Below are 12,747 nucleotides of genomic sequence, written 5' to 3'. Positions count from 1 at the left end.
AGAACTAAACACATTTTCTTGGCTCAAAGTTTCTGGGTGATAACTATGCGCATAAGAATAATTAGTCACATGTAATTATGTCTGGTACCTTATTTAATAGAGATCTTTATGTTTTCTTGGAGGCTTATGGAAGCTGAAAGTTTAGATTCCCAATTTCCCAATTCTAAAAGAACTGCGATGTTGCGTGACATTAAAAAAAATAATATTTCCAAATCTCATAAACCTATGTTTTATTTACAATAGAACAGAGAAAATATATAGCAGTGTATATCATGAAAAATATTAACTCATTTTGAATTTGATGGCAGCAACACTTAGGGAAAAACAAAAAACAGTTAGGACATGGCCAAAAAAGGCTAGAAAGGTAGGAAGCACCGACCCCCCTTCCAAAAGAGTTTGCAACGTGAAGAGATTCACCGTGTACAAATTTGGAATAATTTCATAATAATGTTCATCAACATAAATATGTGAAGGTTTTCGGTGTCTCATAATTCACGGGACATCTCTTTATATCATCAAAAGAAATCTTTGCATGTAAGAATATAGGCCAAAATCAATATTGGAGATGCCTCTGTTCTTTGGGCCCTCTGGTGGAACTCCATTAAAAACGGGTATGTTGTGATGGCAATCGACACATGGACTCAGGTACACTTCCAGAAATCGTTGTCGGTGAACACAGTTTGCTGTTCGCAAAGATTGCGAACACGCAAAGATTATGTGTTCGCAAAGATTATGTCATGCGAAAAAAAAAGACAAATGTAAACATGATCCAGATCCTAATTCAAAGCTCATTTAGAATGGATTTAAGCAAAATCAAAAACTGTTTTGCGGTCAGTGAATCAAAATGAGAAATTCTTTTGGAAAACATGGATGCAGCATTCGCGTATTATTTTGAATTTTGTGCTTCATATGCAGGTAAAACCTTGATTAAATTTGAGTAAAGTTACGGAAGGCTATGTAAAAAATTTCTGAGTTCATGTAAAACTTATTGTCAGATAATGTAAAAGTATAGCAAGTAAGGCAAATCTTATTCGGAGGTGGCACATAAATCTTTTGAGGAACTTTACGTTACCTTGTTGAAAGGTAATGCTGATGATTTGCAAGGTAACTCTAAAATGTTGTAGAGTTATGTTAAATTTACCATGAGGTTGTGCAAGTACATTCCCATGTACAGATCTCTCACTTGGTTTTGGCTTTCACTTCACTGTCTCATTACCTTCTTTTATAACTCATAGTAATGTTTTGTGTAGCTTCATCTGTGTAGTAATTAATTTCAAACTTTCATATAGTGACTTATTTCATACTGTAACCTATACGGGATTTATCAGAGATGTTCCTATTACATTTATCAGCTGTACATTCTTATTGTTAACCTGTTGTGTCACAGGTAATATGGCCTGCAGTTCTCCAGCTGCAGACTCATCTGTGTGCTTCCATAGTGTTGTCTGTTTACTACAAAGATTTAAATGCATGATGATATTGCTTGGGTTCGAACCATATCTATCTGACAGATTCCAGTTTGTGTATGTAAATGGGGAGTCTTCTTCAGCAGGGTTTTGTGCTGGGACCAATACTTTTTACATTATACATGCTTTCCTTAGGCAATACTATTAGGAAACACTGCATAGGTTTTCATTGTTATGCAAATGATACATAGCTTTATTTATCCATGAAACCATATGATACAAATCAGCTAGTAAAACTACAGTCCTGTCTTAAACATATACAAACCTGGATTGATCAGTTTTTTTTACTTTTACATTTCAATAAAACTGAGGTTATTGTACTCTGTCCTAGGAATCTTAGAAACACGATGCCTCACTAAATACTTGAGATGACATTACCGTGGCTCATCACTGTGTCAGAATTATGCTGAAAAGCTAGCTTACATTTATTACATCTAGGCTGGACTGTTGTAATTCAGTATTTTCAGGTTGCTTGAAAAGCTCCCTAAAAAGCCTTTAGTTGATCCAGAATGCGGCAGCGAGGGTACTGACAGGGACTACAAAGAGAGAGAATATTTCTCCCATATTAGTGCTCTTCACTGACTCCCTGTTAAATTCAGAATTGAATTTAAAATCCTCTTTAGATTCAAAATCTTGAATAATCAGGCCCTGTCATATCTTAGGGATAATACTTCAGATATATGATATCAAATATCATCCTATGAAAGCACTTTGCTCTCAGACCGCTGGCTACTTGTGGTTCCTAGAGCTTTTAAAAGTTGGCAGAGCTTTTAGCTATAAGGACCCTTTTCCCCAAAACCAGTTCACAGTTTGGATTCAGAAGACAGATACCATCTCTACTTTTAATATTAAACTTAAAACTTTAATTTTAGATAAAGCATATAGTTAGGATGGGTCATATGACCCTGAATCACAACAGGCTGAGGCTGCTGGGGGTACCCATAATACATTTTTATCACTTTTTACTATCTGTGTGTTTATACACCACTTCTGTATTTAATCATTAGCAGTTAATTTAATTAAACTCTTGCGCTCTCTCTCTCTCACTGTACTTTGCCCTCACCCACAACCTGTTGCGATGAATCGCTGCTCCTTTTCCTTCCAAGTGCTTGCTCATAGGGGGGCTGTGTGATTGTAAGCCTTACTTTGAGGAGACAGTTGTTGTGAATTGGCGCTATTTGAATGGAATGGAATTAAACTGAATCTCATGTTCCATCCATCCTATAAATTACCACCATCTTGTGGCTGCACCTGGCTATTGTATCTGGAACCTACGTAGCCTGAATTGGATCTGTAGGAAATTGTCATTTCTGTCATGAGTGTGTCTGTACCCCTGTTAACAATTGGTTGACAGGAGACCAACATGTTAGACAAACTGCCCCTGACTCTGCTTGGAGATCAGTTACAGTCTGCATGTTGTTATTCAAATACACAAATATGGAAACAGAGAGCATTTGCAAGTAAATAAATCAGTTACTCTGTGACTTGTCATCTTAACACATGAGTTTTATCACACCAAACATATTGGTTAAATTGTGATGTAGAGGAGTTAGAGTGCAGTCTATAGAAGCTTTTAATAACTCTTTCAGCATAATATCTGTTTCTTTCTGTAAAACTCACTGCACTCCATCTTGTGCTAAAGTTGCAAGTTGACCCAAGTCTTATTGTAGTAGTTATGCATGTCTTATTGCATGATAAGGTCAAAGTAGACCTCAAAAGAAATCTAGAAATCTGTTCTAGCGTTACATTTTTTCAGAACATGTTGAAAATGTCTAAGAAAGGCAAAAATGAAGGCTCTAAACAAACCAAAAGAAAAACCAATAGTCTGGTGGTATTTTCTGTGGCCAGTTTACAGATTAGCTGATTGTTTCTCCTGAGTTGAACCTCCCAGGCTGTTGAGAGGATTTCTGTAATAGAAGGTTAAAAGGTTAATCCAGCAGTTTAGTACTGCACTTGCTCTGCAGTGACTTAATCTGTCCATAAGTGTGTGTCCTTATCCACACCTGCTCTTTTATATGCTTTTTGTTGTAAAGTCATGTTACTGCAGCCTAATTAGAGAAAAAAAACACCTTAAGGTTCACCTTTTTGAGAAGTTTACCTGAAATTGTGTTAAATAAAAGAGAGTCCTTAACACTGAAGCCTGTTTTTGATTTTATAAAGGAAGCATCTTTTAGGTTTTATGAACTAGGTCATGGGTTCACCATCTTTGCTATAAAAACAACGTATTTTTGACCAGTGTATCACAGGGCTAACTAACCAGTCATTTAATCTCACTTTTATACCTATGGCCAATTTAATACTCCCGCTTAAGCTAATCTATGCATGTCTTTGGATGGTAAATGAAGGTTGGAGTACCTGGAGAGAGCACACTGAAATCACTTCCTCTGTATTTTTGTAGGGTCTCTACCTTGGAATAAGCATCTTGAGGCTACTGCTGTTGTAATTCGGTGGTGTATAAATACAATTGAATTGAAACAATTCAACAATTGAAAGCACGGAGAGAACATGCAAACTTCACGAGTTGACGAGTGAATTCGAACACAGAACCTTCTTGCTCTAAGGCAATAGTGCTAATGACTGTGGTTCGCACTGAAAACAGGTTGACTCAATGACTGCAAGATGCCCAGGTCCTATGGTTGCAAAACGAGTCCACATCATCACTCCTCGACCATCCTTGACAGTTGGTATGAGGTATTTGTGCTGACATGGTGTACTTTGTTTCGTCCAAACAGTTCACTGTGCACTATGATCAAACATTCCTACTTTGGTCTCATCTGTCTCAAGGATATCGTTCCACAAGTTTTGTCGTTTCTTTAAGTGCAGCTTTGAAATCTGAAGCCATGTTCTTACCCTACTTACCCTCTTAATTCCTGTGGAAGCAGAAAGGATGTACTTGGTTTTTCACAGGACTGCACAGAGTCATGTGAACCAAATAGACCAAGTAGATCCTAAGAACAAAGTATTTTTTCACATGACTGTAGGTGACAAAAATAAGGAAGCAAGGGATGTTGCCCTATGGAAAGACGCCTACAGGCTCAAGCTAAGTTTGCAAGCTGACATTAACATGTATTTCAAAGTTTGTAGTGGTACATAAGCTTTTATTAAACTTTGAAGCAAATCTGCATAAGGAAAATGAGTAAGAAAGATTTGTATTTGGAAAAAAAAGATTCAACTTATCCTCCTTTCTGTAGTTTTCCATGCACACTTGAAGTATGCCAGCAGAAAATATATCTCATATATCTTACACTTATTATACTTATTATTATCTATAGAACTGCAGAAGCTACAGAAACTGAAGACTAGATCAGTGCCAGCACCTTTTTTTAGATCAGCAAATCACAACAGTTTCCTATATAATAGCTATTAAATGTGACAGCTACTGTTTGTCCCACAGAGATGGAAACAGGGAGATGTATTAGCACAGTTGAGTTGTTGGCCTGTTTCTATTGCTCTGTCTCCACTTGATAAACCGCTGCTTCATGTGCACGTTATGCACCTCAGTGTGTGGGATGTAAATGTCAAACACTTGACCATTTCTAATCCTGAAAAACAGAGTAACTTTTGTTCCAGTGAGAATTATAAACTAGAATATTCCATTTATGTAGAAATTGTGGTGGAGTTGTTTTTCTATGGATATTGTCTAATGCTTTGTCTGTTGTTGGTTGAATTTTAAAATTCTTTTTAAGGGCTTTGAGTGACACAGTGACGCATGTGAGAACTCGGATGTTGTTTTTTTTTTTTTTTGTGGGACACCCCCTCAACTCTGATTTCTCACTCGGAAAGTCGGAGCAAATCAAAAAACCCAAAATTAGTAATCCAAGATGGCAGCAGTGAACATAAACAGTAGTCAAACTTTAAACTATTAACTGTCCATTCTCCCCAGTTGGGCGCAAACCAACAAAATGAGCATCATGTTACATTTAATAGGACTTTAAACTAGCAACTGAGAGAATAAAGCCATTTGGAAAGTGTTCAATCATAGGTCAAGGGAGCAGGAAGGCTATTTTACTGATGAAGAAGACATTCAGAGAATCTCCTCCATCATCCTCAGAGTTCAATGGGGCAAACCTCCAGGCTCTATGGTTATAAAAATGAATACGTAGAGTGATCCAGTCTAACTAAATGAGGAGAAAAATCTGAAATAAATAAATAAACCCGCTCATGTCTCTCTCTGCCCCCTTTCTTTTTCTCTCAGCTGTCACCCCTCCTCTTTCCCCATCAGTGGCCTCCCCCCCTCCACGACGCCTCTCTGTTAAGAGATTTTCTCTGTTCTCTCGTTTCCCAGGTAAATACTTGCATGGACCTGCGGAGGCAGAGCCCCGGGGGCCCGTATTTAATCAGATTTTCTCACCATCACCCCGCCCCCTTTCTTTTCTTGCATCATGAGTCCTGATCCAACAAGTCACAGTTTTAGAACACATGTTTTGTAGGAAGTAAAGGTGTTTTGCTTTTTTTTGTTGTTTTTGTTTTTTTGCTGTCCCTTTTTTCTGTGTTTTTACTATTTATACCGACAATGATTATATTTCTATAAGGGTTGTAAGGTGTAAGGTTTTTACACTGCTCAACCAAACTCATGCTTTCAAATATTTCAAACTTCTCCAAAGTTTGTGTCTTAAAACCAGAGCTGGAAGTAAGAAAATCCCAAAAAGGAGTTGGTCAGAAAATTTTAAATCATAAATGAACTTTGGAAAGATTCAAAGGTTACAAAAAGCATGGTAAAGTAAACATTTTTGACTTCTGAATTTTTTTTATTTAGCAGAAGAAGTTAAATAAAATGTGTTTGCTTTCAGCTTTGAAAACTTACAGTAGGTATTTGTGATCATTTTCAGACATCTTATAAAGTAAGCTGGTTAATATAATGTCCTAAAATGTTGACAAACAGCAGCTTATGATGTCTTCTAATTGCTTGTGTTGTCTGATATACAGTTTACATTATATCCCACTAAAACGAGATGAGGTTCATTTCTATAAAAAGAGCAAGGATATTTAAAAAAACATTTAATGGCCCTATCTCACAGGAACACTGCAAAATGGGACTGAAAGCTATGATCAGCTTGTAAAGGGACCTTTAGTTAATATTTGGTTTTATTGTCCATATTCATTGATAGATAATTGATTATTCTGTAGTAAAATCAGTAGCTGGGTGCTGCTGTATATTTTGGACATGGTGAAGCACTCACTGCTGATGCTGCATGTGGTCTGTTTGTGTCTTCCTCTGAAGGCAGGTGTGACAGTTAAATGAGCAACTTGTTGGATGGGATTCTTGACGCTGTGGCCTCTAATTTCTAACCCTGTCAAAACTAACACCTCCTGCTAACCACTGATCTACTTTCAGATGGTTTTCCATCACTCTTGTGATATTTATCAACAGCTCCACTAATCTGACTGCAGAACTCTGGTTAACAAAATAGTTTTGACACTTTGAAGAATGTGCTTATTTGCTTTGTCTTTCTGAGGGCTGAATGAAATGGGCAAATCTCCTCCTGTGATTTTGCCCATTTCCTCTACAACAGAAATGGGAATAGCATGTATCGTAATGGGAAAGCTTAAGAGCTTTGAACTGGACATCTTTGATTTAATGGGAAAGCTCACCTCTCATCCAAGAGACTTCTTCAGTTCTTTACTTATTCTTAACTAAAGAAGCTTCTCAACCTAACCACACACAGTTTTTGCTAAATCCCACTGCAGGTGGTATCTGCCATCTTATCAAAGTGATAGAGAATTTCTCAGTCTGAATTTCAGTGCCTCTTAGCTGTAATGTTTACATTGCATGAAAGCTTGTGTTCATAATCATCTGTATTTGTGGGTGGAACATTGTAGAGTTTTTTTAAGTGGCAGATTCTGTGATTTTTCTACAGAGGTAGGCTAGCTGTTCGACCCTGTTTCTAGTCTTAATTATAAACTGAGCTAAGCTAATTATTATTACCTAACTCTAAAAGAAAGCAAATCAGCATATTTTTTTTTACAAAAGAGTAAACTTCTCCATTATCTCCTCACTTACTAAACTTAGCTCCTCCAATTATGACAGACCCTCCTCTACACTAAATCATCTGTAAAACTAGCTGATGACAGAAGTCTGTTCTCAGAGCTCAGCTGTAAAATCCTCAAATGATGCTCGTTGCATCATCACACAGCATGTTTGGCGCATTCTTTGCGTGACAAACAGTCTCCCCACATTCACGCAGTCATAGCACAAGTATGACATTTATGTCTTGTCTGTGTTTGTGTGATCTGTTGCAGTGTGTACTCATCACACCAGCCCTCACCACATTCACCCAGCTGCTTTCACTTTTTCCTTGGTCACAATTATTTTTGTTTCTGTTTTTCATTCATGTCAGCTTTGTTAATTACTTTTTTATTTTTATTTTTATTTTTTATTAGAGACCCCTTGTTGTTTTTTGCTCACTGTTTTCTCTGTTGATCCTTAGAGTTCCGTTCTCCGTCACATGGGGGCAACCTCAACCGCTCGGCATCTCTGAGCTGCACCGAACGGGCTCCAGAGAGCGGCTCCGTCTGTGGAAGCAACACTCAGATCCCAGGCACACCGTTCCAGTACATACCAGATTTCTGTGTTCGAGCACTTTCAGATCTTCAGTTTGTCAAGGTAACTCCCTGTTTGACTGACAAACATTTTTATATAAGCTGATTTTTAACTTACTATACTTCTATAGCACAGACACCCATAGGAAATGAATTATTTATAATGGTTATATTTCAAGTATAAGAAAAAATATTTTAACTAAATAAATGAATAATAAAAAAATTTGCTTCCCACAATGCAAAATGTAAACATTTCTTCTAAAAGCTACATATTGAACAGTACTTAAATAACACTGAGCAGATGGAAGAAATAAGATTTTGTGGCATTTAAATCAGGCAAGTACAAATAAAAATGCTAATTTGAAATAGATGAAATCTTTCAAAATATCATATTGTGAACCACACAATTTGTCGACACTCTCTCTCTCTGACATAACTATGTCCTTGCTGTGGATCAGTGAGTCAATGTCTCACTTACTGGCGAATGGTTTGACGTCACTAGTGGTCACTCCACTCCTGAATTCGTATCCACTTTTCATGAAGAGGTGGATTAGTGGGTTACAGAGCAGCAACAGAGACTGTGCATTACCTTGATAAATTGCTTGTGACTGTGTCAGTTTGGCCGGCGGTCATGTGACGATTCAAACAAAATGGCATGAGACTGGAATAAAATTTATCCATCAACTGGAAGACTGTATTAAAGAGAATGTGAGTTTACGCACCAACACACAGCAAAGAACCCACCAACCTCTAAAAGAAACTGGCTCCCTTTTATATTCTACCTGATTCCGATGAGCACCTGGAATAGCCCAAGTCTGGGGTTACCAAACCAAATGAAAACATAAACCTCCACATGAGCAAACATCAAACCATATACAAAACATGAAAGACACATTTATATTTTTACCAAGTCCTATAAATAATTCAATAATATATAGAGTTCAACCACTTCTTTATAAATTAAAACACCTTAACCACACTCCCGTAACCTGGGATATTGGTTTGCTCCAGGAGCTCATAAGCAGGTGATTGAGCTGCTTCTACTCTTTTGCTCCACATCCTGCAAAAGAAGCAATCAGGAAAGGTGAGTACTGTTAACACACTTCTCTTAACACATGTATAAAGAATTTAGGTTACAGTAGTGATGGGTAGATGAGGCCTCGTGAAGCGTTTCAGCACATTCCCCAAACTGTATCGATACTGTGTCGACACAGTGTTGCTGTTTTGCTCCATGCTGACACCTGCTGGACCTTAAATATCATTGCAGGCAACTTACTTAAGACTCACAACAGACACTGATTCAATGACCTAGTCATACTTGTATACACTGTAAGGTATTGTACTTTCCATGGAATCATTTTATATCTTTTACATTGCAAATACTGTAGACACCTTTAAAATATATTGTGAATGACATTAAGTGAAAATTAAAATGAAAGTAATGTGAATGTAACATTACCCATTTAAATGTAATTGACTCAGACTTTATTATACAATTCTATTCAGAAAAATAAGTTTATCCATTGTTTTTGCATTCAGTCTATTGCGGGGTTGTTTTTTTTTTTTTTTTTTACATCATTTCCCCAGCTTTGGAAAACTCACAGGCACAGATGAAGCTGGGATACACAAAAACTGTAAAGCCAGGTGGAAAAGGTTCTGATAAGATGTCTTCCTATTCCCCCAGTACGTTAAAGGATCCTCTGATCTTGGAATGTTTCTCTCTGACACTCTCCACAATACTAAGGGGTTGGGCAGTCCTCTATAATAAAATTCAGGACTGCCTGGTCCAGAACAGTCTTCCTAGATGCTTGATTTGAAAATAATAAAACACATATTAATGAAAAAAAAAAAAAGATGATAAAGCTGTTCAGTGTCAATATAGGCCTGCCTGAGTTCATTCTCAGTGTGTTTGTCTCCTCATTTTCATGTTTGGCTCTGTAATGCCTAAACACTGAGGAGGTGCTTTTGTTTGTGTAAGAAACGCAGAACAGATGCGACATTTAACCTGCATAAAATGAAATAAATAATTTACACTGCAAGTCACATTGCTGTTTTTCCTATTCTGACAGATTACACTGAAACAAAGACAAACTATTACCTTATTTGCAGTTAAAAGATCAAAATGATCCCACACAGCAGAAACAATTCTTTTTCTTTCGGGCTCCATTTTGTTATAGAGAGATGTGTTTTGTTTTGTTTTTTAACTTTGCAAGAGTAATTTTGTGTTTTGTTTTGTTTTTGTTGGCGACTCATTCCGTTGGCAGATGCGGATGCGGTACCTTTTAAACAAAGTTTGGCGCGTTGGCAATGAGCGATACAGCAGCTGTATCGATCACGTGACTTTTTCTTAAAGCGACACACGCACCGATACAGGCATCGCTAGGTGAGCTTGATACATGCGTCGGTGCGTCAGTGTTGCAGGACCCATCACTAGTTACAGACAAATGATAATGATAAAATGTGAACAGCTCTAACTAAGGTTCTATTTCCTGACACAGGTAGGATGGCCAGTCCCCCTGTCTCTTCACCTTCCACAAGCAGTTCACTTAAATACTAGAAAATGAACCTAATAAAGAATCACTAACCACAAATGTGTTTTCTTTCTTTTATGTAGTTTTTAAATATGTAGTTTTTAAATAAAAATCACTAAAATTAATACAAATACAGGTAAAGGCCTCCAGCACTGTCACCGTCCACAGTGAATTTCATTAAAGCTTTTGTGTATTTCTGTGTAGGTTCTCAGTTATCCAACTCATACTAGTTTAAGGAGATTAGTAAGAATGTGACTAGACATCTTTAAGTTTTGTGAAACTTGCAGAAGTCCTGCTACTTTTTTCCTAAGCTCCTTAGAAAAGCTTTCTTGTAGTCAGTCCAGGCAGTGCTCAGGTTGATATGTCTTGGGGTCCTGATGTACTGCTCTGTCAACTAGGAGCTGGTGCTTTGGTAATATCTGCCATGCCCTTCTTAACTGTGCTGTGTCTTGACTTGGGCCTAGTCAGCTTGGTTGCTATGATACTTGATAGGAGCTTCCATGTTGTGGAGAGGTAGGTAATTCGCATGTGTCATACCTTTGTGGGAAACCCTAATGATCAGGATTTTTCTGCCCTGCTTTAGCCAGCCTGGAGCAGCCCCTTTATTTGTTTTGCCATATATTCATAGAGTGCCAGTAGGAGTGGATCGTGTCAGGTCCTGGTGCTATCAAGCATTTTTTTTTTTTTTTCCCCCCCCAGAGATTTGGTGTTAGATCTCTGAGATCTCTGACTGGTTCTTGTTCTAGGAAGTTGTTGTGCTCTTAGGTTATTCAGCCACTTTCTCTTAATTATTCTTCCAGGATTGTTCAGTCTCAGCTCTGGGTGAATTGTTGTTTTAGAAAGGATAGGCTGTATGGTAGAGGTGGGGGGGGTTCTGATTTTCATTAAAGAAAAGTACAAATGCAGTGAAATACAAATGAATACTCCTCTTGAATGTTTAGCTTTACAGGTGATTCTTTCCCCTCAAATGTGTTTTAATATTGTTGTCCTATATAACCCGCTATCACATAGTGTCTCATTTTATGATCAGTTACAAGATGCAGTAAAAGAATTGAATTGTTGTAGAGAAACAATATTTTATGGTGACTTTAACATCAACTGGCTGGATAAAACTAATAACCAAAAATTAAAAATTATTATGTCAAAATTTCAATTTAAGCAAATAATTAAAGGACCCACAAGAGTCACCAAAAATAGTAGAACTCTAATTGATATGGTATTCACGAATAAAATAGATCGGATAACAAAAACATATAATTTATTAACTGGTCTGTCTGATCATAATATGATTTTAACTGTTAGGAAATTGACTAAAAAACGATTGCAGTATTATAGTACAAACAGCCCTGACCACGTAAAGACATTTATTCCCAAGTCTGAAATTGTAAAGTTTGAACAGGAGCTTGCGAATTGCAACTGGGATCATCTTATAAAAATAGATGATTTGGAGTTGTGTTGCAATTCCATGACTAGCTCTTTGACTGAAGTAATATCTAAATATACCAAAAGTATCAAATCTAAGCAAAGGAAGCGAAATCTACCATGGTTAAATAGTGAAATACATAAACTTATGAAAAAATGAGATTTGGCTCTAAAAGCAGCCTTAACTACTAAAGGTAATACAGATTATATGATCTATAAAAGCTTAAGAAATAAAGTAGTCATGGAATTGCGTAAAGCTAAGGCTTTATATTACACTCACATTATAGAAAATGCTAAAGGTCATAATGTCTCCCTTTGGAAGCATTTAAACGATTTAATTAACAGATCATCTAGCAGGAAGGAAATTGAGCAAGTCAACATAAATGGCACAATTATTATAGATAAGGGTTCCATGGCATACGAATTTAACAAATATTTTATACAATCTGTAGAAGAACTAATGCAAAATCTCAGCTCTCCAGTTGTAAATATTAAAAAAAGACCTATTGATTCATCAGACTCATTTTTATTCAAGAGGTTAATGAAGCAGAGATCAAAGAGGTTATTAAGAAATTATCAGATTCTAGGGCAAAGGATATTTATGGCTTGGATACTTGTTTTATTAAAAAATATAGAGATTTCTCGACAAAACCATTAACACATCTTATAAATTTATCAATAAGAAATAGGACATTCCCAAATGACTGGAAAAGGACTGTAGTTACTCCAGTCTTTAAAGGAGGCGAGCGTGACTTGATATGTAATTATCGTCCAATTTCCATACTCCC

General features: G+C 36.9%; 1 protein-coding gene across 2 annotated transcripts in view; it reads left to right on the top strand.

Moving 5' to 3' along the window:
- Nucleotides 1–12,747, top strand: part of LOC100694089 (metal transporter CNNM4) — a 40,413-nt gene that overhangs the window by 18,131 nt on the left and 9,535 nt on the right. The window contains exons 6-7 of one of the 2 annotated variants that reach the window (XM_019360721.2): nucleotides 5,662–5,751; nucleotides 7,895–8,070. In XM_019360721.2, the coding sequence (XP_019216266.1) occupies nucleotides 5,662–5,751; nucleotides 7,895–8,070 (266 nt within the window). The remainder of the gene's footprint in view (nucleotides 1–5,661; nucleotides 5,752–7,894; nucleotides 8,071–12,747) is intronic. The other variant, XM_003452998.5, reaches the window with a different exon arrangement.

Source organism: Oreochromis niloticus, linkage group LG7 (genome assembly GCF_001858045.2).
Source record: "Oreochromis niloticus isolate F11D_XX linkage group LG7, O_niloticus_UMD_NMBU, whole genome shotgun sequence".
NCBI classification, from domain to species: Eukaryota; Metazoa; Chordata; class Actinopteri; order Cichliformes; family Cichlidae; genus Oreochromis; species Oreochromis niloticus.
Note: the sequence above shows the minus strand (reverse complement) of the source record. Positions and strands in the feature narration are given on the sequence as shown.